The sequence below is a fragment of the Gorilla gorilla genome, chromosome 7, assembly GCF_029281585.2.
Source record: "Gorilla gorilla gorilla isolate KB3781 chromosome 7, NHGRI_mGorGor1-v2.1_pri, whole genome shotgun sequence".
NCBI classification, from domain to species: domain Eukaryota; kingdom Metazoa; phylum Chordata; class Mammalia; order Primates; family Hominidae; genus Gorilla; species Gorilla gorilla.
In genome coordinates this window covers 35,661,949-35,689,142 of record NC_073231.2, presented here as the reverse complement: position 1 = coordinate 35,689,142, position 27,194 = coordinate 35,661,949, and the positions used below count along the sequence as shown (strand labels likewise).

At 34.2% G+C, this 27,194-nt stretch overlaps 1 protein-coding gene across 25 annotated transcripts in view; it reads left to right on the top strand.

The window, feature by feature from the left end:
- Nucleotides 1-27,194, top strand: part of RALYL (RALY RNA binding protein like) — a 722,276-nt gene that overhangs the window by 488,354 nt on the left and 206,728 nt on the right. For 3 of the 25 annotated variants that reach the window (XM_055348384.2, XM_055348385.2, XM_055348383.2), the window contains exon 1: nt 18,799-18,933. The exons of the other annotated variants lie outside the window; for them this stretch is intronic. In XM_055348384.2, coding sequence (XP_055204359.1) covers nt 18,897-18,933 — 37 coding nt within the window. In that variant the 5' untranslated portion in view covers nt 18,799-18,896. Of the gene's footprint in view, nt 1-18,798; nt 18,934-27,194 lie in introns of those variants that run through there. 25 annotated transcript variants of the gene reach the window in all.

The following is a 27,194-nucleotide window of genomic DNA, read 5'->3' as shown; positions in this document are numbered from 1 at the left end:
TGGTTTAAATTAATGTTAATTAGAATTTTTAATTCAGCCAAAGAAATATTGTTCCTTGAGGTTTAATTTAACCTATTCTATTTCAAATTAACAAAATACAAAATGTATTCTTATATTACATGGATTCATTAAATCAATTAACAATCACTTATTAAATGCCTACCATATGCATAAAATGATCTTAGGGTCTATGAGTCTATTTCATTTCATTTCATGTCTTATAATTTCCAATGTTCCCTCTTGTTGAGTATTGCATATCTGTACTCAGAACACTCTTGATAGAAGCACATCGAATGGGAAAAAATACCCGAGTGAAAACAACATTATTATTTCACTCAACTGATTAGTTTAATTGATTTCCTGATAGATGCAGGCCTTATTCCACATGGATGATCAAATTTATTATAGTTTCCGATCCTTTGAGAACACTGAAATCTAAGTTTTACAGTAACTTACTGCTTTATATAGACAAGTATCTTGTTTAGCTCAGTTACTTGAAACACAAAAAATTGTAATAATTTAAAAAATGTGTTGCATAATTGGCAAAATTACTGAACCTATTCAAACTACTTGTAGTACACTGAGTTTTTTAGGGTTCTATGAAGTACTCTACAGAAGTTTTCTAGAAACTTCTTTTATTTTCTGCAAAAATTCTGTAATTTTTTTTGTTTGGGGTATTCACTCTCTCACTACATCTTGAAGACAGTTGTGTCATTGAAATTGCTAAGATTGTTAATGTAATGACTCTTATAATGCAAGCTTTGTTAGGTAAATCCTTTGATTCTTATTTTTATTTCTCATGATCACATCCACCTTTTTGCTCAGTTCATTTTTTGGGCACTTTACAGACAGAAATAATATGAGAAAGATAATATACTCATAATCAGTTAATTCTACTCTTTTTGGGGATAAATAAAAGAAAAAGAATTTAAATGGACAAATGGACACTCAAAGTATTTCATTTATTTAATTCCTCCCCCAATTGCCATTGATGAACTAAGCTACTTCTCCCTCCTCATAGTTTTTTTTTTTTCTTTAAATTCAGAACGCATATTTGTAATACGAAACAATGCTGGATAAGACTTGCCTTTCTGTGTTAAATAATATGTAATATTCATCAGTATAGAATTTATTTGGAAGAGGCCTTGGAATTCCATAATCTAGAATGTTAGGTGACAAAATAACAGGATACAAATAAAGGCAAATATGTATCCAATAAGATAATTTCAAAATATACTACAATGTTGTAGTAATCGAAACAGGCTGATGCTGGCATAAAAACAGATATATAGGTTGAAGGAACAAAAGAGAGAACCCAGAAATACAACCACACATATGTGATCAATTAAAGTGTCCCAAGAACACACAATGAGGAAAGGATAATCACTTCAATAAGTGTTGCTGGGAAAACTGGACATTTTAATGCAGCAGAAGAAAAAAACTTGATTCTTGTTTTACCCTATATACAAAAATCAACTCAAAATTGATTAAAGATTTAAACATAAGACCTGAAACTGTAAAACTAGTAGAAAAAAACATAGGGAAAAAGCTTTTTTTACATTAATCTGGGCAATGCTTTTTTACTATAACCCCAAAAGCAAAGGCAACAAGAGTAAAAGTAGAAAAATAGGATTGCATCAAACTAAGAAGCTTCTTCACAGCAAGGGAAACAATCATGGAGTGAAGAGGCAACCTATGAAATGGGAGAAAATATTTGCAAACAATACATCTCAAAATGGGTTAATATCTAAAATACGTAAGAAACTCAATAGCGAACAACAAATAATCTGATTAAGAAATGGTTAAAGGGATGTCGAAAGAATTTCTCAAGAGAAGACATACAAAGGGTCAACAGGTATATGAAAAAAAATTTCAACATCGCTAACTATCAGGAAAATGCAAATCCAAACTGCAATAAGATATTAACTCATACACTATTAGACTGACTCATACACATTGGAATGACTTTTTTTCTTTTTTTTTTAAATTTATTATTATACTTTAAGTTTTAGGGTACATGTGCACAATGTGCAGGTTAGTTACATATGTATACATGTGCCATGCTGGTGCGCTGCACCCACTAACTCGTCATCTAGCATTAGGTATATCTCCCAATGCTATCCCTCCCCGCCCCCGACCCCACAACAGTCCCCAGGGTGTGATGTTCCCCTTCCTGTGTCCATGTGTTCTCATTGTTCAATTCCCACCTATGAGTGAGAATATGCGGTGTTTGGTTTTTTGTTCTTGCGATAGTTTACTGAGAATGATGATTTCCAATTTCATCCATGTCCCTACAAAGGACATGAACTCATCATTTTTATGGCTGCATAGTATTCCATGGTGTATATGTGCCACATTTTCTTAATCCAGTCTATCATTGTTGGACATTCGGGTTGGTTCCAAGTCTTTGCTATTGTGAATAGTGCCGCAATAAACATACCTGTGCATGTGTCTTTATAGCAGCATGATTTATAGTCCTTTGGGTATATACCCAGTAATGGGATGGCTGGGTCAAATGGTATTTCTAGTTCTAGATCCCTGAGGAATCACCACACTGACTTCCACAAGGGTTGAACTAGTTTACAGTCCCACCGACAGTGTAAAAGTGTTCCTATTTCTCCACATCCTCTCCAGCACCTGTTGTTTCCTGACTTTTTAATGTTTGCCATTCTAACTGGTGTGAGATGATATCTCATTATGGTTTTGATTTGCATTTCTCTGATGGCCAGTGATGGTGAGCATTTTTTCATGTGCTTTTTGGAATGATTATTTTCAAAAAGACAAAAGATAGCAAGTGTCATCAAGTGTGGAAAAGCAGTTTTACAGTTGATGTGAATATAAATTGGTACAGCCCTGATGGAACAGTATTGAGGTTCCTCAAAAAATTAAATCTGGAACTGCTACATCATCCAGCAATTACACTACTTGTTTATTGAAAGGAAATGAAATCAGTATGTGGAAATACCATCACTCCTCTGTTCATTGTAGCATTATTCACAATATCCAAGATGTGAAATCAACCTAAGTTTCCATCAGGGAATGAATGGATAAAGAAAATGTGGCACATATAAATACAGTGGGATATTTCTGAGCCTTAAAAAATGGAGGAAATCTTGTCTTTTATAACCACATGGATGTATTTAGAGGACATGATGCTAAATTAAATAAGCGAGGCACAGAAAGACAAATACTACATGATCTCATTTACATGTGGAATCTAAAAAAATCAAATCCATAAAAGCAGATAATAGGATGGTAGTTGGCAGGGGCTGAGGAATGGGAGAAATTGGAAGATATTGGTCAAAGAGTATAAAGTTGCAGTTTTGCAGGATGAATAAGTTTGGGAGACCTAACCTACAGAATGGTGGCTATAGCTAGTGCTGGGAGAGTAGACCTTAAATGGTCTCATCACACAAAAATGGTAATGGATGTGGCTTCATTATGGTAATCATTTCTTAATTTGTATGTATATCAAAACATATACAATTATAAATTGTAAATATATACAATTTTTATCTGTTAATTATGCTTCAATAAAGCTAGAAAATTTAAAAACAAAAAAATTTAAAAATAAATTTCTAAGGTAAACGAACTATTGTTTTTAATAAAATTAACTGTTTCTCACATGCATATAACATAGAAATCCATCTTTAAGTCTTATAGCCAAATATTAAATATTTTAAATCAGAAAATTAAAGAGAAGAAAGTGGATGATAAATTCTAAAGCTGGATTATGAGGACCGAGATTTTGGAGATATTGGTGATATCATCCATTAATTCACATTTTAAAATAAATTTATCAGTGAAGCAAAGTTATAGAAATGTAACTATATAGGTGGAAAATGACATAACTACTTTCAAATGGTGGAATTGCTAATTTTTTTATCTTTGTAAGACTGATTTTTGAGGTTAAAAGAAAAAGAAATCTAGCATCTCCAAGCATTTTATAGTAATAACATTTTCCAGGCAAGTCAAAGCACTGTTTAGAGAATTTCCACATGTCTGGCATTTATTAAACATAAAAGTTAAAATTACTTTCTTTAGTTTTATTAGACTACAAACATTTTGTATTGTTTGTCAGGATAACTTTATATGGGATCTAGAAATGATAAATGGGCTTGTGATGAACTCTCCTGAAGGAAAGCCAAAGGGACTTTGGTTTCTGTCATATATAAAATACGGCATTCTGGTTTACAAGGAGGTTATCTTTGTCCACAGATCACTCTTGAAATAGAATCTAGGGCACTCTGGCCATCTCTGGCTATTTGCAAGTACAGATTATATTTCAGTTCTCTAAATGTTTTTGCTGGAAGAAAATCTGTGCACTTTAATCATAGTTTATTTTCATCATTAAGTAGTTGAAATGACAGTGAATTGAGAAAGATTCAAAAACAAAGAGGAAGACTTCCAAATTTAATTCAAGAAAGAGCAAATGAGCACCTTCTAAACCACACATGCTGGGCTTTCTTCCTCCCCCCTCCCCTCATATCTTGTATAGAAGTGGTGAGGCCTATATCAGATGGATTCCTGGGGTGCTAGGAAAGCAATAGAAGAGAGTGAGTCCCCTGGAGGAAAGGCAGGAAAGGGATATTCCAGGTAGATAGAAAGCACATGAAAAGAAGTGATACTAAAATAACTGGAGTGAGAAAATATAGTCCAACTTTCTCATGTGCATAGATACAAAAATCCTAAACAAGAGCAAAATATTAGCAAATCAAGTGCAGTGATTCATAGAAAGTATAAAATATCATGATCACATGGGGTTTATTCTAGAAATGCAGATATGGTAAAACATTTAAAAATATACCAAAATATTTCACAATAAATGAGAAAAAATTATACATCAGTAGATATATTTGACCAAATTCAATATCCAATCATGATTTTAAAAAACAACTTTGGAAAATTAGAATAGAAGGGATGTCTTTAATGTAACAAGTTTCTGAAGATAGAAAAACATGCACATGAGTAAAATCATGCTTAGCAATGAATTATTGAAACTTTATGCCTTGAAATGAAGAGAAAAAGATTCACATTCTCACCACTTATATTTAGTATTACACTGGATGTCATAGCCACTGAAGACAGAAATAAAAAACATCCCTATTTATAGATAACTTGATTGAACATATAGAAAAATCAAAAACAATATGGACTGCTCAGTTAGAATTAGTTAAGAAGTTCCAGAAGGTCAATATACAAAGTCATTTTTCATTCTATGTACCAGCAATAGCAATCAAACATAGAATATGAAATTTTAAAGGGGTATCACTTAGAATAGCTTTTACAATTCTAATGTTTCAGCATAAATCTAATGGAAGGTGTGTAAGACCACTACCCTGAAACCTGCAAAACCTGTTCGTGGATTTGAAGACCTAAAATATCATTTCTCACAAATTAATCTATAGATTTAGTGAAATATCTATTTCTCACAAATTAATCTATAGATTCAGTGAAATATCTATTTCAACTATTTCTGGTATTCATCCTTCTGCTGCAGAAACTGAAAAGCGAAAAATGCAAAGTATGTAGCATTATTTTGCATGTGTATGTTGTAACAGGTATGGCATAGTTCAGGATCTGGCAGTTTTTCCAAATACTTGAGTCTTGTTGGTTGTAGCAGTGACAGTGATGGCAGATTATCTGGATGTGTCAATGTAATCACAAGAATCCTTCTACTAGAGAGGAAGGAGAATCAAAGTAAGAAAAGGGAGACATGGTAATGGATCCACGAAGTGGGATGATGCACTAAGTTGAAGGAAGAGGCCATGAGCCAAGGATGGTAGGTAGCCTCTAGAAGTTAGAAAAGGCAAGCAAACAAATTATCTCCTGAAATCTTCATAAATAACAGCCCAACTAACACCTTATTTTAAATGTCTAACTTCCAAGATCATCAGAGTAAATTTGTGTGGTTTTAAATTATCAAATTTTTGGTAATTTGTTAAAGCAACAATAGAAAACTAATACACTCATTTGATTCATAAATATTTGTAGAGCAACTAATATATCTCAGACACTGGCTGGCTGTTGGGGATAAATGTTTTAGCCCATTGTCACACTGCTAAAAGAAGTGCCTGAGACTGGGCAATTTATAAAGCAAAGAGGTTTAATTGACTTACAGTTTCACATAGCTGGGGAGGCCTCACAAAACTTACAATCACGCAGAAGGGGAAGCAAACACGTCCTTCTTCACATGATGGCAGGAAGAAGAAATGTCAAGCAAAAGGGGAAAAGCCCATTATAAAACCAACAGATCTCATGAGAACTCACTATCACAAGAACAGCACGGAAGTAACTGCCCCATGATTCAATTACCTTCCACTGGGTCCCTCCCACAACACGTGGGGATTATGGGAAAAACAATTGAAGATGAGATTTGGGTGGGGACATAGCCAAACCATATTAATCTAATAGCAGATGAAAACTTGAAGAGGAGAGAATATTTTTAGATGCATTTTATGAGGCCAGCATTACTCTGATACCAAAGCCTGACAAGGGCACTACAAGAAAAAAAATTACAGGCTGATATTCCTGATGAACATAGATGTAAAAATTCTCAACAAAATAGAAGCAAATAAAATTCAACAGCATTTGAAAAGAATCAGTGATCATTATCAAGTGGAATTTATCCCTGGGATATAAGAATCATTCAAATATGTAAATCAATAAATGTGATTCACCATATTAACATAATGAAGGAGAAAAACCATATGATCACCTCAAAGATGAAGAAAAATACATTTCACAAAATTTAACATTCTTTCATGATTAAAAAAAAGCTCTCAACAAATTAGGTATAAAAATAATGTACCTCTACACAATAAAGGCCATATATGAGGAACCCACAGCTAACATTTAACCAATGGTGGAAAGTTGAAAGTTCTTCTATGATTAGGAACAAGAACCCCACTCTCTCCACTTCTATTCAACATAGCACTGGAAGTCCTAGCCAAAGCAATTGGGTAAGACAAAGAAATAAAAGGCATCCAAATTAGAAAGGAAGGAGTTGAATTTTCTGTTTGCAGATGACATGATCTTATATAGAGAAATCCTAAAGACTCCACCAAAAATCTGATTCATATCAGTCCATTAGAACTGATAAACAAATTCAATAAAGTTGCAGGATACAAAATCAACATGCCAAGATCAGTAGCATTCACTAACAAACTATTGGGAAAAAAAGATTAAGAAAACAATCTCATTTACATAGCATCATAAAAAATATGTTCATGAGTAAATTTAAGCAAGGAGGTGAAACACCTGTATAATGAGAGCTATAAAACAGGGATGAAAGAAATTGTAGAAGACACAAATAAGTAGAAAAATGCCTGTGTTTATAGATTAAAAGAATTAATATTTTTTAAATGACTACTCAAAGCAATCTGTAGATTCAATGAAATACTCACCATAATTCCAATGACATTCTCCACAGAAATAGAAAAAGCAATCCTAAAATATGTATGGAACCACAAAAGACCTTGAATAGCCAAGGTAATCTTGAACAAAAAGAACACAGCTGGAAGCATCATTTTACCTAACTTTAAAATATATTACAAAGCTATAGTAATCAAAGTGGCATGGTACTGTCATAAAAACGGACACATTTGCCAATAAATTTTTGTCTTATGATATGTTCTAATCTAACCAGAAACACTGGAATAGGCTGTTTGTTTTTTGTATATGTTGTATTTGATACGTGTTTTGAACATCTATGTGGGTATAGCCAGTAATAATAGCTAACACTATACTTGTCATTATTCTAAGCACTTTTTATGTATTAACTCATTTAATTCTTGTAACAGTCCTGTAAATATATAACAGTTGAGGAAACATTTATAGATGAGGAAACTCTGGTATGAAAATATGAAGTATAATTAACGTCAGATATTAACTAATATCAAGAAGAATTAGGATTAACCAGAAATGCCTTGATTTGGTATTTTTATTATAAAAGTTTTCTTTTTTCCATTTTCTGAAGGCATATTGATTAATCACTGTTTCTTGATAATGTGCCAGGTCTTTACACATATGTTTCAGCAGTTTATTTTTATTTTGAGTAATTTTTTCAGCTGTCACTAATCTGTTCATATCATGGGCACCAACTCACAAACATACATCTCAGCTTACATTTTTATAATATCCTCTAAGACATAAGTAATTTATTCTGCTTCTGCTGAAAATTTCCAAAATGTCATGCCCAGTGATCTGCATGGAATTAATTCTTGTCATGTATTTATTGACAGATTACAGGGTTTTCTATCACCACTGACTGCCACTTTTCAAAACTAGAACCATTATTTCAAGTGTCAGGGTACTGGTTACATTCATTCTCTTTGATATAAACAGATATTTTAACTGGTAGTTTTATAGAAATGTTATTTTTGAAAACCTTATGAATCACATATCTATTATAAGCAAAATTTTAAGATTAAGATGATGGCTATTTTATCTTTGTCCCCTTGTATCTTGGACAAGTATATACTTAATATTTGTTGCATGAAGTAATGAGGTATAGAATTCTATTTACTAATTATTGTCTTCTTAATCTGAGTAATGAGAAATTGTTTGCACCATGATTACAAATTTGTAGCAAACTTAGCAAAAAAAAATGTATCAACATTATTTGTTGAACGCCAATTATGTATCATCATGCTGTTCTTAAATCAACATAGTCCACTGAACTTTCTACCCCTCTCAGTAATTCTCTCACTAATGCTTAATTATTGTTACCCATGACTCCATTCTTTAAACACTCCTAATACAGCACTCATTCCCTCAGCCTCAGAGAAGAGTGGACCACTCATTGTCAAGGGCCATTTTTTTCAGTACACTGTCAAAGGACCACAAATCTGCTATGAACAGGATGATGAATCACATGAATGAATATATTCTGTAAGTTTGTGATCACTTGATTAGTGTCAGTATTCCCCAATAAAATAAAAGCTATATGAACAATCATGTCTGTTTTTACTTAGCATTACATCAACCAGATGACAAAATTTAAGTGCACAAGGTATATTATTTTAAAAAATGAAGTTAAGTTCATTTAATTTAAATGAGGGATCATATGTTAAATCCTAAATGTTATAATTTAAAAAAAAAAGGTTAATCTTATCCAGATGGGAACATAGCTATTTATGCTACTGAAAACACATGTGATCATCAACCCAAGAAAAAGGCAACCATAAAAAAGAAATTTTTTTCCTCATCGAATCAAGATTAGGTAGTCACAAGCTGAAATCTTGGTTCCTTCTTTGTTATACTATTTTCCTACAAATGTTTCTTTAAATGGTCTTAGAAGCTGGGAGCCAAAGGTTTTTAAAATTGAATAATCACCTTTTCACATGCTGTATTTGTGTTCATATTTTGTGAATCCTCTAATGATTCATTTAAGTATTTACTGCGTTCTCCAGGTGGGCTTTCTATAGCTTTCCAAGGCATGATTTAAAAATATTAAAAATAATACAAGATTTTGTGTTTGCCAAACTAAAGAAGTTTTGAAAATAAAATGTGAGACTCTTTTTTTCCCACCATAATTTCTGTTTCTGTATCTAAGGCCGTTTAAGTAAACATCTAAAAACGGTTTTTATAATGGTAAGAGAATCATGAATTTCATTTACATATTTACTGTTCACATACTGCTGTGCTGGTAATGGCAAATGCAGAGTTTATTCAAATAGTTGTCTTTGAAACACATAAGAGGTCAAAGAATATCCAGGTGGTTCTGAGCCCTTTAGCAGACACAAATACACACAAAATGAGGATTCGAGATGGATTTCTGAAATGCCCTTGGGCTATGTAATGCTAAATTATACCTGAAAATTCATTCTATTCAACTCAGCAGGCTGAAGTAGCTCATCAATGTGGTGTAATTATAACTAAATAGGAACAGGAAAGGAATTAGGAGGACAGGATTGCTGTGTATAATACTTTTGTAGACAGGCTGAAATGAATTCTATTAATATATAATATTTTATGCAAATTTTAAATTGGAAATAATTAGAAATTTTGGAGTAAAAATGTTGATATTATTCTTAGAAACAAAAATATGCTGAATATGATCCATAAATCGAAACTGATATTTTTTAAAGCCCATCAAGAATTACTTATCATAGTATTGGTCTTTGTCTATTTTAAGCATTATATTTTTAAACTATGAATACATCTTCTTAATGTCTAGACCAACATTTTCAAAATTGTTTGGTTATGTGTGTGTATGGGCACCTAATTTTCTGACATAATGTTATCTCTTTTTAATTGGAAATTTGCTCTGGGTCATTCTAACCTACTTGATTATTTTCCCCGAAGAACATTCTCCAAGTCCATAATGGACCTTAGATTAGTGCAAATATATCATTTCAGTGGGCTTCATGCACCAATTAGGCTTTACTTGAATATTTTTAGAATCACAATATATGCACCTCTAGAATTCTTTTTAACTTTTAATTCAGTAGTGAAAGTGCAGGTTTGTTATACAGGTAAACTTGTGTCATGGGGGTTTGCTGTACAGATTATTTCATCACCCAGGTATTAAGCCTAGTACCTATTAGTTATTTTTTCTGATTTTCTCTCTTCTCCCAACCTCCACCCTCCAAAGGCCCTAGTGTCTGTTTTTCCCCTCTTTGTGTCCATATGTTCTCATCATTTAGCTCCCACTTACAAGGGAGAACACACTGTATTCTTTGTCTGGAGTATGAGGATAGGTAAGTATCAGAATGCATTCTCTATTGAAATCTCACATATCAAATATATTCTCCCATTGTCTGACACCTTAAAAGCATGTATATTTGCCAAAATGACAATAACTCCAATAATTCCAACTAAAGTGAAATCCTAGGTAGTGTCCTCTATTCTCAGCTGTTTTCTGAATCTGGTTTCTTTGACAATTAGTTTTACAACACGTGAGAGAGTGGTATCATGAACTGGGTACAGCTTTTGCAGCTCACAAACTTACACACTGCAGCTCTGCTTCTTTCTTGCAAGCTCTTTGAACTTGGCCCTTGAACCTCAGTTCCCTTATCTGTAGGATGAGGACTCCTACCTCGCATCACTGCTTTAAAATTAAAGCAACATAAACAAAATCCCTCATACAAAGCAAGCACTTAATAATTGTTCATTTTTATGATTCCATTTAGCTTCTGCAATTAATTAGGGAACTATTTTAATTAAAATACCTCATCTATATTTAATTCATTGCTTACATTATAAAGCTAACATTAGTGAACTCTAGGGGTGATGATGTAAAATTATAATAGAGAGTCCCAATGATAATAACATATATTCTTTGAAGCAGAATATGCAAGGTATCATACAGTGGAGTGCAGAATCCCAGTTCATCGTTTTTTTAGCATCATGTATTTATTACCTGCCTCACACCAAGAAGAATTTGTGCCCCACTACCACATAAATAAAATAAAGTAGAAATACAATGAATTTTATGTAGATAAAACACAGCAGAGGAAAGAAACCCCACAGAATAGAAAGATGAAACCAGATGCTCTAGTTCAGAGTCCAGAAAGAAGAAAGTAAGGGCAAGTTTCAGGAAAGACAGACGTTGACTAAGATAGAATCAGCCAGGAAAAGAGAAAGGCAGAACTCTGAGAAGTCAGCAGTGTGTACAATAGGATACTTGCTACTTTATGTCTCTGCCTTCCTCTACTTCACGTGCCACATGCCACTTGCTGGTCCCCACCATTGTCCTGAGTCTTCTGTGCTTGGTTAAGAATTTTCTCTAGCTACAATCTGGCCACTGAGGAAGGACGCATCCTGCAAACACCTCAGAACCATGTTTTGCTAGGAAGCTTTACCACTCACAACCCTGTGGCTTTTAAGATAGGTAGGTAGGTAGGTAGGTAGATAGATAGATAGATAGATAGATAGATAGATAGATAGATAGATAGATAGATAGATAGATAGATAGATAGGATAAATAGATAACAGATAGATGAATAGATAGATAGTAGATAAGTGTATATATCCTATTCTATAAACTCTTTCATAGTAAAATTCTATGCATAATTTTCATGATCACAGAAACTAATATGACTTCAAGGATGTTTTAATTTCTCATCATGATTCCCTATAAACTCAGTACTATCCCTTCATCTCAGGACACAGTGGAGATGCTCTGAGACAAAAGTTGTGAGCTGCTGAGGAAGTATTTTTTTATAAGAAAAAGATCTCTAGGGAGCATGGTACAGCAATTCTCCCACATCATGCTTGTCTAGTCCACTCGGCTGTTATAACAAAATGCCATACATTGGGTGGCTTATAAACAACATAAATTTGTTTCCCAGAGTTCTAAAGGCTGGGAAGTCTAAGATCAAAGTGCTGGCAGATTCAGTATCTTGTGAGGGCCTTCTTTCTGGTCAATAGAAGGCAACTTCTCTTTGTGTCCTCAGGTGGAAGAGGCAAGGGATCTCTCTGGGGTCTTTTTGATAAAGGCACTAATCACATTTGTGAGGGTTCTGCTCCCATGACCTAATCACCTCCCAAAGGCTCCACCTTTAAATACATCACAGGAGGGATTAGGTTTCAATGCACTAATTGGAGAGGAACAAAAACATTTAGACCATAGCAATGCACATCTCCAATAAACTATATAATCACTTCCATATGTCTGTGAGGTAGTTTATTGCAGATGATAGTACCTTTTATGTGGCTATCATCCGAAAGGAGACCTTGTACCTTTTTAGGTTCAGGATTATTTTACGTTATACCTTTAAGGTAAGATATAGCCAACATTTATTAAAAATATATTGAAGGGAGGTAAATTATTTACATAGGCATAAGTAATTTCCTTCATACTTTTAAGTATAATTGCTAGGAAATTAAAGACATTTTTCAACTCTTTTGTAACCATTAAATACTTGAACCCATCCAAAGGATATGATAAAGAAGATAGAATTTCATTATCCTTAAAACACTGCAAATTTATCCAAGTATAAATGAGAAAATCAGGCAACCAAGAAGATAAAACTAAGTCTGGATAATCAAATTTAGGCTACAAAAAGATAAAACTCAGATAAAATTGAATGGAAAGCATATAGAGAAAGAGAAGCAACAAAAGCAAGAATGCTAAAAAACAATTACCACTAAGGAGATGCAGTAAAAATAAAATCAATTGTAATTGTAGTTATAAAGGATAAACATTTTAACTGTTTAATACATGTAAGTATTAAATATTTCAGAATCATAATAATTGTAAAGATTTCTTTGACATGAATGCATAGGAAACTGGACAAAGTCCAAAGAAATGAATAAAGACTTACTAATAAAACCCAATTATAGTTTTAAAAAAAATGAAAGTCTCTTCCAGATACATAAAAAAACTGAACAAAACTAAGGAGTACAGAATTGATTTGCTTGCTTATTTCACTTTTAGCAACAGTCAAGAATAAAGAAGCATCTTTCTGGAAATCGTTATTTTTCCCTAATTTGAACCAATACCACAAATGAAAACTTGGACCAAACTTAAGAAAGTCTTTTATTTCCTTCAATTCAAAAAGAACAGTGATAAATAAAGTAAAATGAGGTGTTGAATGAAATGACAAGATATTTTTAATATGATAGCCATTAAATATTTTAGTAACTATTTTTAGATTATCTACTTCCAGGACAGCACTTGACTTGGGGCGGATGGATGTGGGTCCAGATCTCCAGACAGTTGTCAAGACAGCAAGTAATTTAATATGGATGAGTGTCAAAGATACAGATATGTATTTGTTTAATTGCTGAAAAGATGGGTTGGTGATTGTGCTGGGGTTGAAAATTATTTGGTTGTTATCCTTGAAAAAACCTGAGGAAAGTATTCATATAAAGAATTCATAGGAATTGTATGAATAGGGAGGTGTTTCAAAAGAAGGAAGCATTTATCTCTAAGAGGAGAAAAGCCAGTGTTACCACAGGGGCAGCTGATAAGATAAGGAGGAAAGGGTAAGAGAAGGGTCCCACCCATACATCAGGGCGCTGGGTGATATGAACGACCTAGGAGAAAGGTTAACTGTGAGTAACTTTACATCTAAACCTGATAAACATTTTCTGTTCCTACCTGAGAAAGGAGAGTTGAGATATCACTTCCTATCACTCTTGGAAGCCCTGATTGAAGCCCCTGCTGGGAGTACATGGTCCAAGTTGCATGAGTTCATATACCTCATCTTCCTTCAGTTATCTTTTCAGCAAACTTGTAGGAGCTGTCTGGTCTCTATCGGACATCTGTAAATGAAGAATTTGGGCAACAGAACTTTGCTGCATCTTTTCGGTTTTAATATTTAATTATTCTAGCAATTCTCTGAAATGGAACCATCATAAAATTCAAGTTAATGATTTCTATACACTCTATATACAGTGTCTTGACAAAATACTTAGAAGGTTTATGAAATTCAACACGTTTTAACTTGAAAACCAGATAAAGATGTCAATACTCCGAGTGAGCTAATAATTCGATACATTTGATATTCTGGAAATATCCAGTTAGGGTTTTATTTGGAGGAAAGGATGAGGGCTGGAGGATCAGGAAGAGAGGGGGTGAGGTGACTCCAGTAAGACAGGGTACTCATCCCTGCTGCAGAGCTGAGAAGGCCTGTTCTGTTATCCCAAGTCAGCTCTGGCTCCAAACTTGAATGTCCCTGCCAGTAAGCCAGAAGCCCTGTAGTCAACTGGATTCACCCCTCCTAGAAGGTAGTTTAGCACAACTAGTTGTTGTGGAAACATGTCCCTTGTGGGGTCTCATCTCCTGTTTCCTGCACAACTACTCAAAGTACCCCTTCACCTCACATGGCATGTTATGTTGAACTGTCTCTGGAGAAATATTAGCCAGATTTTAATCAGGACACTATGTCTTGCCCTCTGTGACACTTTCTTCAGACATAACCTCTTAGCTTCACTTTACTGAAGCATCAAATAAGAATGATGATAAGAATAATAAAAATGAAACCAATAATAACAATACATACATCACAGGACTGTTTTCAGTGTTCAATGAAATAATGCATATAACATTTAGAAAAGACCTCAGCACCTAATGAACATTCTCTAAATTTTAACTCTTTTTAAATCACACAGCATTCAGTCCCTGTGTCACGTTCTGGCAAACATGATGTCCTTGGTTTCAGTACATTACTAGTGACACCATAGAGCCCTTTTAGGTAAGTTTCCCCTAGAAGCTACCCAGTGCATTGCCACTTAATTCAGCCCTAAATCATATTGGCCTAGTTCCTGGTAAAATGCTCTCAACACAACTATGTAAGTCATGCTGTGTCCCTTACCATTACCTCTACATGTTCTCATTTGGCTGAAGTTTCCCCATTTTCAAAATTGGGATAGAGATACTCAAGTAACAGAAGATTATGTGACATGATGTATATTTAGCACAGGGCTAGATGCACAGTCTCTCTCTCTCTCTCTCTCACATACACACACACTCATTCTTTCCCTTTCTCTCTTCCTCTTTCCCTCTCCCTCCTATCTCACTCTCCCCTCTCTCTTTCTTCCTTTTCTTCCTCTCTCTCCTTCCTTTCTTCTATTTGTTATTCTATTACTGTTAAAAGGACAGTTTATATTATACATTTATATTAAAAGTATATATCTTGTAGGCTTTTATTTCTACTGATTCCATCAAGAAATGAAAGGTATAGATACAATTATTTGATTTTTAATGAAAATTAATTTATCCCAATGTATCAACGCTCACTAGATTTGCATTTTAAGTGTGGAGTATAAAGATTCAATTTAAGTAAAAGAAAAACAGATTGTAGGGAGTAGATGAGGAGAAAGTTTGTTAATTAAGGCATCTTTTGGCCTCTGTTGTTATAGCCATAAAACTGATTTTGCAAACAAAACAACTCTAGCCCATTTGAGATTCTTGAAGAGGGCAGGAAGAAGAGTGGGGTGCCTGGACGTGCCCTTCTCTTCAGCTTCTCTCTCTGTCCCTTATGTCTATATTTTTTCTTCCTACTTCTTGGAATGAAGGTTCCCCAGGTTCCACTTTCACCAAGGACTCTGCTCCCCCTAAGCCACTGCCCCTGCCTTTCTCTTACCTGCCTACCCTACTGCAGCATGGTGCTCATGAAGTTGGCTTGTATTCACCGGCTGTATGTAAGGTCCCCAGTCCCTCCAAGATTCAAGCCACTAGGCCCAGATGTGAGGTTCAGGAGTAGATGCTCTAAATGCACTGAGGTGAGAAAAGTAACATAAGAAAGGATTGAGGAGATGGAAATCGCCTATATGGAGCCTAAGAAACTCAGCCCTGATATAAGGTCTGGAGGAGAAAGGTGGGCCAAACATTGACGAGTACAAGTCAGGCTGTTTGTTTTAGTGTGTATCTGTTTATATATACATGTGGATTTTAATGTGTATAGGTGTGATGATCAATGAGGCTGGAGGGTGGGGGCTTCTTGTACATATGAATGAAGTGAATTGTCACATGGTCTTTCCAAAAACTGTTCAGATTGATATTAATTATAGATAATGGAAAATTAAAAATGTGAAAAGTGAAAAACTACAAATTTGACTGTATATAATCAAATAATAATGCTAATATCAATGACATTTGAGTCATTAGTCCATTACTGCCTAATCATCACCACGTTTATTCATATCATAAATATATACCACCTATATACTGCCTAAAACAGAAAAACTGTTTTAATTCTATTGAATTGCCACAGTTTTCGTGCCTTGTTGGTCTTATGGCATTGGTGTCTAAGAAATCAGCGAATAGCTTTTATAAAGGAGACATTGCTTATTAAATATGGCTTTGTTCCTGTGAATTTAAAATACATCACTAGATCTTCATACCTGTGAATATGTACAATTTCATCAAAATCTATATATTGAGAACTCATGTAATGAGAGAATGCATTCAAATTAACACTGGGACTAAAAGATGTGAAATGACAAGTATTTTAATTATATAAAAAAGTTACTGTAGTCAATAAACATGAATTGGCTCTTGTCTAAATTTATTGAAAAATAATTTGTGATTGTATGGACTTTATCATTGAAACTTGTTTATTAAAATTTATTCATGGCCGGGCATGGTGGCTCACACCTGTAATCCCAGCACTTTGGGAGGCCAAGGTGGGCGGATCACCTGAGGTCAGGAGTTCGAGACCAGCCTGGCCAACATGGCGAAACCCTGTCTCTACCAAAAATACAAAAATTAGCTGGGCATGGTGGCAGGCACCTGTAATCCCAGCTACTCAGGAGGTTGAGGCAGGAGAATCGCTTGAACCTGGGAGGCGGAGTTTGCAGTGAGCCTAGATCACACAACTGTACTCCAGCCTAGTTAACAGAGCGAGTCTCCATACCACCAGCCCCCCAATACACACACACACACACACACACACACACACAACACAACTCATTTATTCCACAAATGTTTACTAAGAGCCTACTTTGTGCCAGGCATTGATCTAACCTCTGGACATACATCTCTGAAAAAAAAATGAAGTTTTATCCTCAGAAATGTATGTTCTAATAGGAAGAGAAAGACAGCAGTGGAATGTATAGTAATGCAGACACTGACTATGACCTAAAGCAAGATATAACCATAGGGGTCTTTGACAAACGGTCTTACCAAAGAGTTTAGTTCGTCAAAAGTCAAGGACACTGAACAGAATATTACTGAAAACTTATAGAATATTATTCTTGGTATCTGTGGTTACAAAATGTAATTATTTAAGTAAAAAAAATCCTTTACACTGAAACAATGCTTCTATGAAGAGTTATGGAGATGATATTTCCCGCTACTAGTAGGTAGCCTGGATTTGTTCACACTTAAAAAAGAATAACTTTGAACAGCTGAGTATCTCCACTTCTGCTTCTTGGCAAGAAGGTGAAACTTAATACATAACAAGGAAGTCTTATGACATAGAAATTTTTCACTAGCATGTGGGTCCTTCTGTATTTTAAATAACAACTAATTTCAGACACCCAAGTCAGCACCCAAAGGTGTTTTTGAAACCATGTTCTCATTTGGAGTGTTTGGGAGAGGCAGTGTTCCTGGGCTTCTGCTGAATGCCAGGCATTGCTCTCAAAAAAGGACAGTACAAGCCATAATGAAGGCAGAGCTTCCACCTTGTCCACTTGAGTGACAGTGTGAAACATATTCAGATAGGGATATGCCCCAACTACTGTCAAAGTAGAGAATTGAGGACTAAACTGAGGCCCCAGGGGTTGGGGGTAGGGGAAACTTCTGGAGAGGCTTCTTGCAAGCAGGAGCAGAGTGCCTGCTACATAGTAGGCACTCAACCAGCCTGAGAACCTATTGTGTTCACCTTCTATGTAAAGTTCTGGGGATATAAATGTGAAAATGTGCAATTTCTGTTTTGCCTGAGAAGTATAGACTGGGGAAATAGACAAAACTAAAATTGATAATTGTTTTAATAATTGAACATACAAAGTGTATCAGAGATTCTCAGAAGAAAAGAATTTAGCAGAGTTTCAAAATAATATACAAATTTCAGTATTCTATAGTGGTTAAAAGATATATGAACCCAATTTTTAATTTATATAAATACTAAACAAGGTTTTTATATTTAGATTTTCAGTTTTGCGATTCTTGCTAAATATATGAATCTATTCTTAATCCAACATTGCCTCATGGACAGCAGTTTAGTAGTACAGATTTCATTAGAGAACTTAACTGCTATAGGTTGGGGGGAGGTGAAGGAAATACAATTTTCCCTAGAAGATTTACATTAGACAGAGTAGTTACAGGCTGTAGCATCTCCCCTGTAATTTTATGAGAATGGTATTACCCTGGCTTTCACTGTGTGATTGCTGGTTACCTTCTGTCAGTGAGCAACAGTCTTACTGCAAAGCAGGAGCACAACCCGTCTCTTTGTCTCCGTGGTCAAATCAATTACTTCTTAGAAAGTCTAATTTTTTTCAAAATGACCATGTACAGGAGCAAACGCAGACATCAGAGATGTAAGTAAAATCTCACCCAACTTTTTCATATCACTGGGGTAGGGAAAACATACTTGATTTCTTAAAAGACTAATCATGACTTCTTCAGATACATCCTGGTAGTAGAAAAGATACTGTAGCTTTTCTCACCCTAACCTTTATCTTTATTCCTGTAACATGCATGAAAGATGTTGAGGGCAGAGGGGATAATTCGCTTGTTACTATGGAAACCCTTGGAAAGGTTTACAAAATCAACAGAGAAACAGATCAAATGCAATTTCAGTCTAGCTCAGCATCCTTCATTCAGGCATGATCACTGGACAGTTCTCTTTTTTGCTTTTCTAGGAGTGATAGATTTTCTTTCCTGGAAGTCTATTGAAAGGTTTGGGAAGCTAGCCTAAAACTTCTCTTTATTCATCCAATTTCAGTTACAACTCTTAGGGAGTAGAAAGCAGTTCAGAATGGAGGGGAGAGAGTTAATTGTGAATGACAAGCTAAATATTTAACAGGATATTCATTGCCAAACTTCTTGGTCCAGAGCATGCTAGTGACATAATGCCCTACAGGCACCATTTCAAAGGGTTAAAAGGAGTCATCTGCAGTCTTCCCTAAAGGAACTGATTCTGGCTGAAAAGGAGCAGCACAATTACCCTGGCGTAAAGTCCAGAACAAAGATTATTATGGAACTGAAAGCTATCAGGATCTTGCTAAAAATCAAAAGATTGTTTTAACACTATTTTACGGTAAAGCAATATGCCTCTCAAGAAAAGCTTTACAATCACCTCTCTCTAGTAAGTTTAACTCTTTATCACTTTATCTTTTCTATTGTCTAAAGTAAATAATACCATATTTAGCCCAAAATGGTCTGTCACTGTCTCTATTTATCGTCATAGACAGGTAACGGCAACTTACTCTGTACTCAAAGTCTGTACTTTTTCATTATTTCTTTTGATGTCTTTAAATGTTATCAAATATTTTGAAAATCAAAGTCTATCAGTCACAATTATCCTATCCAAAAGCCAATAAATCATAGAAAGATAATTTTTAGTGTGATAATTTATTCTTTGGTCTGTTTTCACCTAAGATCTGAAAACTAACATTTCTCCTGTTCAAAGAAGTTTCATGCACCACAGAAAGCTCTGAGGGCTAGGCTGCCAGTTTGATTCTGCAAGCTTGATTGCCTTTTGATGCCAGTTCTTTCTTGTGATAAAGAAACAATATATGATAACTGCTACTTTTTTCAGGTAAAGATGATTGGTGTGAAGTCTACACATATATTGCTGATTAATTTTCTTGTGATTTCCTCTTACAAGAATGAATCTAAATTATGCATAGATTTGCAAACCATCTTGTGCCTTTACTCCTGTATCTTTTATGTATCCCTCATTTTTTTTCCTTGTGGATTATCAATGCCTTAATGCACATGGAAAATAAGAGATTCACAGAAAAATTATACTGAGTGTCTCTCCTTAAAATGTGCTCACTGAAGTCTGCGATTAAGCAGCAGGAAGAAATTGTGAATTACATGAGACAAGTCAGAAGATGTATAATTATACAGGCATAAACACAGTAGGGTGTACTGGAATGGTTCAGTTAAAAAAATCTAATGTGTTACTTAAGTTTAATTGTATCAACTATTTTATGTTGCATTGTTTCTATATTCTAATAATATAAAATATCAGAGAGCAGGAACATAATAAAGTTAAAGTATATAGAAAGCTTAGCAATAAAAGCAAATAGAATCCTTAAATGAATTTCTTAAACTAACAATATTTGCAAAAGTAGAATGTAATACAATGGTTTGCCATCCAGTGGGTAAACAGAAAAACTGGAATTTTTCCATCTCCAAAATCCAGGGCATTTCCATTTTCAGTCATATCTTTTATGCGTGTGTTTTCGATCATATAAAATGCATAAACTCACCTAGAGGCAATTGTAATCCAATTAAGGCAATAATTGCACATTCAAGAAAACCTCACTGTAGGAAAGAAGGAAAGTATTCTTACAATTTTCTTAAAAATGAGATAGTACATAAATCAACTTTCTAATTTTTCTCATTATCCAAATATTTAATATGGTATCTTTTAGTAAAAATAAGTGTTTCCTTTCAGAGGATCTGACAAAAGGAATAGTAAAGGTGCATGTGGCTATGTCAGGAGTTTGAGGAAAAAGGGGAGAACAAAAATACTTATGAGAGAGATTTTAAAGTACAAATCATACTAAACCTTTGAAGATTCATGTGGGGCTTTGAAATTCATTCTCCACTCATATTGAGATTAGTTATTTATAATTCACTATACAAGAGGAGGAGAGGGAGGGAAGAGTGCCCATTGCCTTGCTTCTGATAGAACAATTGCTAGGTAAAAGGAACAGCTTAGTGTTCACTCAAATAGCAGATCTTACTTGTGCAAAACTGCATTAAATACTTTCAATTGGATACAGAATATTTTGAGTGGTATTAAAAAATGTTTGCATATATCAGATGCTGATATTGCCAGAGCCAAACAGGTACAGACCAATTTAAGGAATTCTAATACATGTAAACCTGTTTTTTTACAAATCAGATTGATTTGGGAATTAATGTTTAACTTTTGAGTCCGTTTAAATACTAAGTTTTTATACATATATAATAACAATATTTATTTAACTGTGAAGTTTATGTTTAAATTTTCAAAAATTTCTGTATACAACAAGGAAAACCTGTAACCTCCCTTGCTGAAACTCCACATGACCTTGAGAAAACATTTTTGGAGTTTTATAAAAGACACATGAAGGTACATTTTAAAAAAATGAATATGTTTTTAAAACACTGACGTAGAGGAAAAAGTAGAGTAGAAGCCATAGGATTTTGAAAATAGCACGATACCTGTGCCATGGCAAAGAAAACAGTGTGAATCGAGTTTCAGATGTGTAACATTTCATCTTATTTTACTGAATTGGAACAGATCATGTATTTTTTATTCCTAATAATATCTTTGGGTGAGCTTATCGACCTTATCCATATTATCATGGAAATACTTGAGATCACTTCAGAAATCTAAATACTAGTCATCATAGCCCTCTGCTTATAGTCTTGGCCAATTATCTATTATTTCTGTGGGTTGCAATCTCTTCTGTAAGTTTAGTAGATTGCACTGAGAAAGTGTTCTGTAGGGTACCTTCCATCTCTAACCCTCATTGCCTCCATAACACAACCCTCATCAGGTCATTCCCCTACTCAAAGACATTAATGGTTTCTCATTGACTAGATAATGGTGGCTCTGGGCTTGTGTGCTTCAGATCCTTGGGTGCCCATGGAGTTACTACAAGGTTACTACATATTAATATTTACATAAATATGAATCATGTATAATGAAGAAAAACGTGTATATGGACATACACGTGTATATATACATAAACATATACACATATATGCTTTTAAAGTTCTAAAATATGTTTAATAAAAACAAATATATTTAAAAGGTGGTGTACTGCATTTGTAATAGCTTTTTATACCATATATTTTACTTTAAAAAAAAAAACTATAGTACATGCAGCCCTCATTATGTTTCAGTATTCTTTTTTTTTAAAAAAAAAAAAACTTCATACTCCCGAAGGTTGAGAATCACTGAACTAGAAAGTGAGTACAAGCAAGACCTTATAATGTAGAAATTTACATGATTGTCATCTGCCCACTACTTTCTTCTCTTCCTGGTACCACCTATATTCTAGCCTTTATCAAGCTACCAATTGTCAGCCAGGCGCAGTGTCTCATGCCTGTAATCCCAGCAATTTGGGAGGCCAAGGCGGGAGGATTACTTGAGTTCAGGAGTTCAAGACCAGCCTGGGCATCATGGTGAAACCCCATCTCTACTAAAAATACCAAAATTAGCTGGGTGTGGTGGCAGACACCTATAATCCCAGCTACATGGGAGGCTGAGGCACAATAATCGCTTGAACCCAAGAGGTGGGGGTTGCAGTGAGCCAAGATTGCACCACTGCACTCTAGCATGAGTGACAGAGCTAGACTCCATCTCAAAAAAATAAACAAATAAACAAAAAAGCTACAAATTGTCCTTGAAATTCACTATATTCTCTTATCTCTATGCCTTTGCCTATTTATCTTCTTGTTGATAGACGGCCTTCACAGCTCTCTGTTGAAGAGGTGTGCACCTTCACACCTCTCTGTTGAGGGTTTCACTCGCATGCCACATCCTTCCTAAATGCCTCTCCAGTTTCTAAGTCAAATTGCTCTTTCCCTTCTCTCTTTTCAGTTCATATATTTTGTTTGTTTGTTTTTGTTTTTGTTTTTGAGACAGAGCCTCACTCTGTCACCAAGCTGGAGTGCAGCGGTACAATCTCAGCTCACTGCATTGCAAACTCTGCCTCCGGGTTCAAGCGATTCTCCTTCCGCAGCCTCCTGAGTAGCTGGGATTACAGGTGCCCACCACCATGCCTGGCTCATTTTTGTATTTTTAGTAGAGATGGGGTTTCACCATGTTGCCCAGGCTGGTCTTGAACTCCTGACCTCAGGTGATCTGCCTGCCTTGGCCTCCCAAAGTGCTGGGATTACAGTTGTGAGCCACTGCACTCGGCCTCAGTTCATATATTATAATTTTTCTTAAAATTTCTATATTCTATCTTATATATAGAAAATTATCTATTTACACCACTAATCTCTAAGTTTCTTTCGTATAAGGTATTCTTTATTCTTGTTTGATACATTCTCAGTGCATAATATGATGCTTTGCCCATCAAAATCCATGGCTGTCTAATGAAGTTTATCGACTTAAATATATATTTTTGACCACCTACTACTTTCCAGAGACTGCTCTAATGGTAGGGCTATAGCAATGAGCAAAACAACATTTTATTGAAGATAAGATGACACACAAATAAATATGTAATATGCTATGTAATGCTAAGTGCTATGGAGAAAAATAAAGCAAGTAAGGGAGAAATGGAGTTTTAGAATGTGGAGTGAGGAATTTCTATTTTCTATGGGGAAGTCAGGAAAAGCCACTTACTAAGGGGACATTTGATCAGACACCCTAAAGAAGTGAGGAAATTGGTTCAGTTTCTCTCTGGATAGTTACAAGTAGAAATAGCATATGCAAAGTCCCTGAGGAACATTGGGATAATTGAAGGACCAAGAAGGAGTCCAATAAGTACAGTGACTAAAGATGAGGTCAAAAAAGCATGAGGAACATTGCATAGATAGAGTAGGACAGACAACAGATTTTAACTGAAAAGTACATTTCATTTATAACTGAATTAAGACATAATATGTATATAGTAACTTTTAGAAATCACTATCCATATTTCTAAGTGACTTGTGCAATAATTTTTAAATGACAATTTTTTTATTTTTGCATTCGTTAATGAAAAGTTCAGGTGATTTTTAAAAATTATTGTTTTAGCATCTTTTTGATTAAGTCAGCCTAATATTTTATCCTAAATTATAAATCTCAAACAATTTTTAAAAGTATTTTTAAAATAACTACTCTCCATACATGGCAAGGCATGCAGTCATTGACTGGAAGACAATCAAATTTTGGTCATCCAGAAGTCCAAAAGATATTGTTTGACCAGGAATATTTTCTGACTTATCTTCTTATAAATATCCTTGTATTCTTTATTACAAGAATTAAAATTAAGTCTACCTCTCTTTAAAAATCTTCCTATGAGAAAAAGTAAATTTACATTTTGATAGAATTGTTCTAAGGCTTTTTAAGGCATTGAGGGGAAAAACAAGGCTGTTGGCAGTCTCAATTGATGTGTAAAATTGGTCTCTCAGTGATCAACAGTGATAATAGGTTTGATATTTTGTAATTTTTAGAATATGCTTGTCTTAGTGGTCACATATTTATTAATGTGTTGTGTTTTATAGAAGTCTGTTTAAAGGTACTTATTGAAATTGATCACAAATTAAATAGCAATATAAAAATGGATTATTTAAAACAAATATTATGATGCCATGATTTCTTTGTAACTGTGAAGACAAAAGAAATAATTTGTTATTAATTCCCAAATTACTTCATATCTTAAGTGTTGATCTTTTTTGTTACCTAACGAGTTGAAAATGTGATCTAGGTTTTAAAACTTTTTTTAAGTTTATACCAGAAAAAACAAACTATTTTTAAGCTTCATTGGTAAAGGCTCTCTAGAGGACACTATTAAATTCAATCTTTGATTTCTCTATTATTGATGCTTATAGGGAATTCTGGTATGATATCTGCAATGTCTTCAGCCCTTTTTATTCTCAAGTTCTAATGTGAATTCTATAACTGGTAGAAATTGAGAAATTGCAATTTTATAGATTCCTCCATGGAATCACATGTGCATGGATAGAATCAGTGCAGTCTGAATGAGCATGCACAATGGGACTATAGATGCCAGTTTGGGAGCAGAGACGTACAAAGGCTGACTGATAACACCCCTGATACAGATTGACCTTAAATGGAAATGCATATTGGTCTGCCTCATATCCTTAATCACAGGCTTTCACAGGCTCCAGCCTGTGACTGGTTCTGCCTGCAGAAATATATTATCTCTCTCTCTTTCTCTCTCTCTGTCTCTCTCAAAAAAAATCTGATGATATTCATGTATTTTTCTGTTTAACAATGCCCCACACACTCAAAGGTCACTTTTGTACCGGGTGAGCATTTGTCCATTTCTCTTCTGTACTTTCAGAAAACAACTTGACTATCATATGTCACCTGCTCTTTTAATTTCTCTTCTAAGAATCTGTGCTGCATTTATATCTACACTTGCATAAAAACCGTGGCATTGACTCTGTCCCCAGGTGTTTAGGTAATTGTTCTCTGCAGAGTATACTTTATCACTTCAAAAAATGTTACAGTTAAAAAATAATGTTAATTTGTATTTGTTGATAAAAGAATTATACATGTGAAACAACAAGACACTTAGGAAAATAAGATTGGTGTTAAATGAAGATATTAGTCTATCATTTTAACATACTGTCATGTGGTTTGCAAACATTTTCTTCCATTCCATGGTTGTCTCTTCACTCTGTTGATTATTTTTCTTTGCTGTGCAAAATCTTTTTAGTTTGATGCAATTCTATCTGTTTTTGCTTGTATTACCTGTACTTTTGGGGACATATCCAAAAAGTTTTGGCTCAAACTAATGTCAAGAAGCTTTTCTTCTATGTTTTCTTCTAGTAGTTTCATAGTTGTAGGTCTCATATTTAATTCTTTAATTCATTGTATTTTTGTATATGGGGTGAAATAGATCAAATTTCTTTCTTGTTTGTATGGATATCCAGTTTTCCAACACCATTTATTGAAGAGACTATATTTTCCCTATTGTATGTTCTTGGCACTTTGGTAGATCAGTTGACTAAAAATGCTTACATTTATGGCTGGACTTTCTATTCTGATTAACATATTTTCAATATTAAACTCTTCATATATTTTTAATATTAACCATAACTCAAACAGCTCTATAGCAATAAAATTAATAACTTGATTGAAAAATGGACAAAGAATGTGAAAAAGTCATATCTCAAAAGAAGACATACAAATAATCAACATACATATGAAAAAAGTTCAAAATCACTAATCATCAGGGAAATACAAATTAAAAATTAAAACCACAAGGATATATCACATCACACCTGTTAGAAGAATTGTTACAAAAGTGACACGACAACAAGTGTCAGTGAGTACATAAAGGGAATTATTTTACACTGTTGGTAGGAATGTATATTAGTACAACCATTATGGAAAACAGTGTGAAGTTTCCTCATAACATAAAAATAGAACTACCAAATGATCCAGCAATTTCATTTCTGGGAATATATTCAAAGAAAATAAAATTAATTATCTCAAAGAGATATCTCTACTTCCATTTTTATGGCAGAATTACTCACAAAAGTCAAGATTGGAATCAACATAAATGTCCATCCACAGATAGGATAAAATATATGATATATATATATCTCATATAATATATAAATATCATATCAGACATATACATGTTTCATATATCATATATATCATATGTAAATGTCCATCCACAGATGAATGGATTAAAAATATGATTATATGAGATATATATATCTCATATAGTTAGATACAACACACACACACATACTCACACACACACAAACCCCAATGGAATACTATTCAATCTCTAAAAAGAAGGAAATCCTGTCACTTATGGCAAGATGGATAAACCTAGAGGACATTATGCTAAATGAATAAGCCAGGTACAGAAAGATAAATACTGTGTCATCTCACTAATATTTGGAATCTAAAATAGTGGAAGTCATTAATAGG